Raw genomic sequence first — 709 nt, forward strand, 5'->3', positions numbered from 1 at the left:
GAGCCCAAACCTGCCGCGGACGAAGACGAAGTGGCATCCATCCCAGCTCCGCCACGCGTGCAGAGAGGAACTCCGCAGCAAAGCACCGACCTTCACGTGTCTCCGCGACGGAACCGGAACCACAACCCACCGCCTCCAGGCCCGCCCTGTGAGTTCAGTGCGCCGGCGTGAGGCCCATCNTGCTGCTCCTCCCAGCCGCCTGTGATCCTGGCTCCTGACCGCGACCTAGCGGCCGCGCTTTGCGTCAGACAGTAGGCCTCCGGGCTGGCCGCCCAGTTTCGCGGTGCGGTCGGTCGAGATGCTATTCCAAAGAGAAAGGTTCAAAGGCGAGAAAGGAAGTTACTTCACACCAGGTGGCCGGTTTCTGGCCCGCCCAACAGCCCCGGCCCTGCCCGCTTCCAAATTGGCCAGTGCTTTTCCTGCCGCTGCGCTGGTGCATGTCAACCCAGACGCCTAGGCCCGTCTCTTAGCCATCCTGGAGCCCCAGTTCTTTGATGGTTTCCCCCTTCCTGACGTAGGGGAAAGAGGCTCCTGCAGAATTTGTCCCCAACTTTCAGGTTAATTCCGGTAATGCTGTGTGCCTGCTGTGTGCCAGGCACTGGTGATATGCTTGTGAGTTTGGCTGTGATTCAGAGCCAGAATTTTCCAAGAGCCAGAGGGGTTAAATTGCCGTGGATCTTGTCTAGTTCTCAAAGTAGGAAAATGCCAA

The 709-nt window shown here is 59.3% G+C and overlaps 1 protein-coding gene across 1 annotated transcript in view; it reads right to left on the reverse strand.

The window, feature by feature from the left end:
• TIMM8A (translocase of inner mitochondrial membrane 8A) overlaps window positions 1-160 on the reverse strand; it is a 2747-nt gene extending 2587 nt beyond the window's left edge. The window contains exon 1 of the mRNA XM_077776434.1: window positions 1-160. Within this exon, the coding sequence (XP_077632560.1) occupies window positions 1-41 (41 nt within the window). The 5' untranslated portion in view covers window positions 42-160.
• Window positions 161-709: the final 549 nt, after the last annotated feature.

Source organism: Crocuta crocuta, unplaced genomic scaffold (assembly GCF_008692635.1).
Source record: "Crocuta crocuta isolate KB4526 unplaced genomic scaffold, BGI_CrCroc_1.0 scaffold1529, whole genome shotgun sequence".
Lineage (NCBI taxonomy): Eukaryota > Metazoa > Chordata > Mammalia > Carnivora > Hyaenidae > Crocuta > Crocuta crocuta.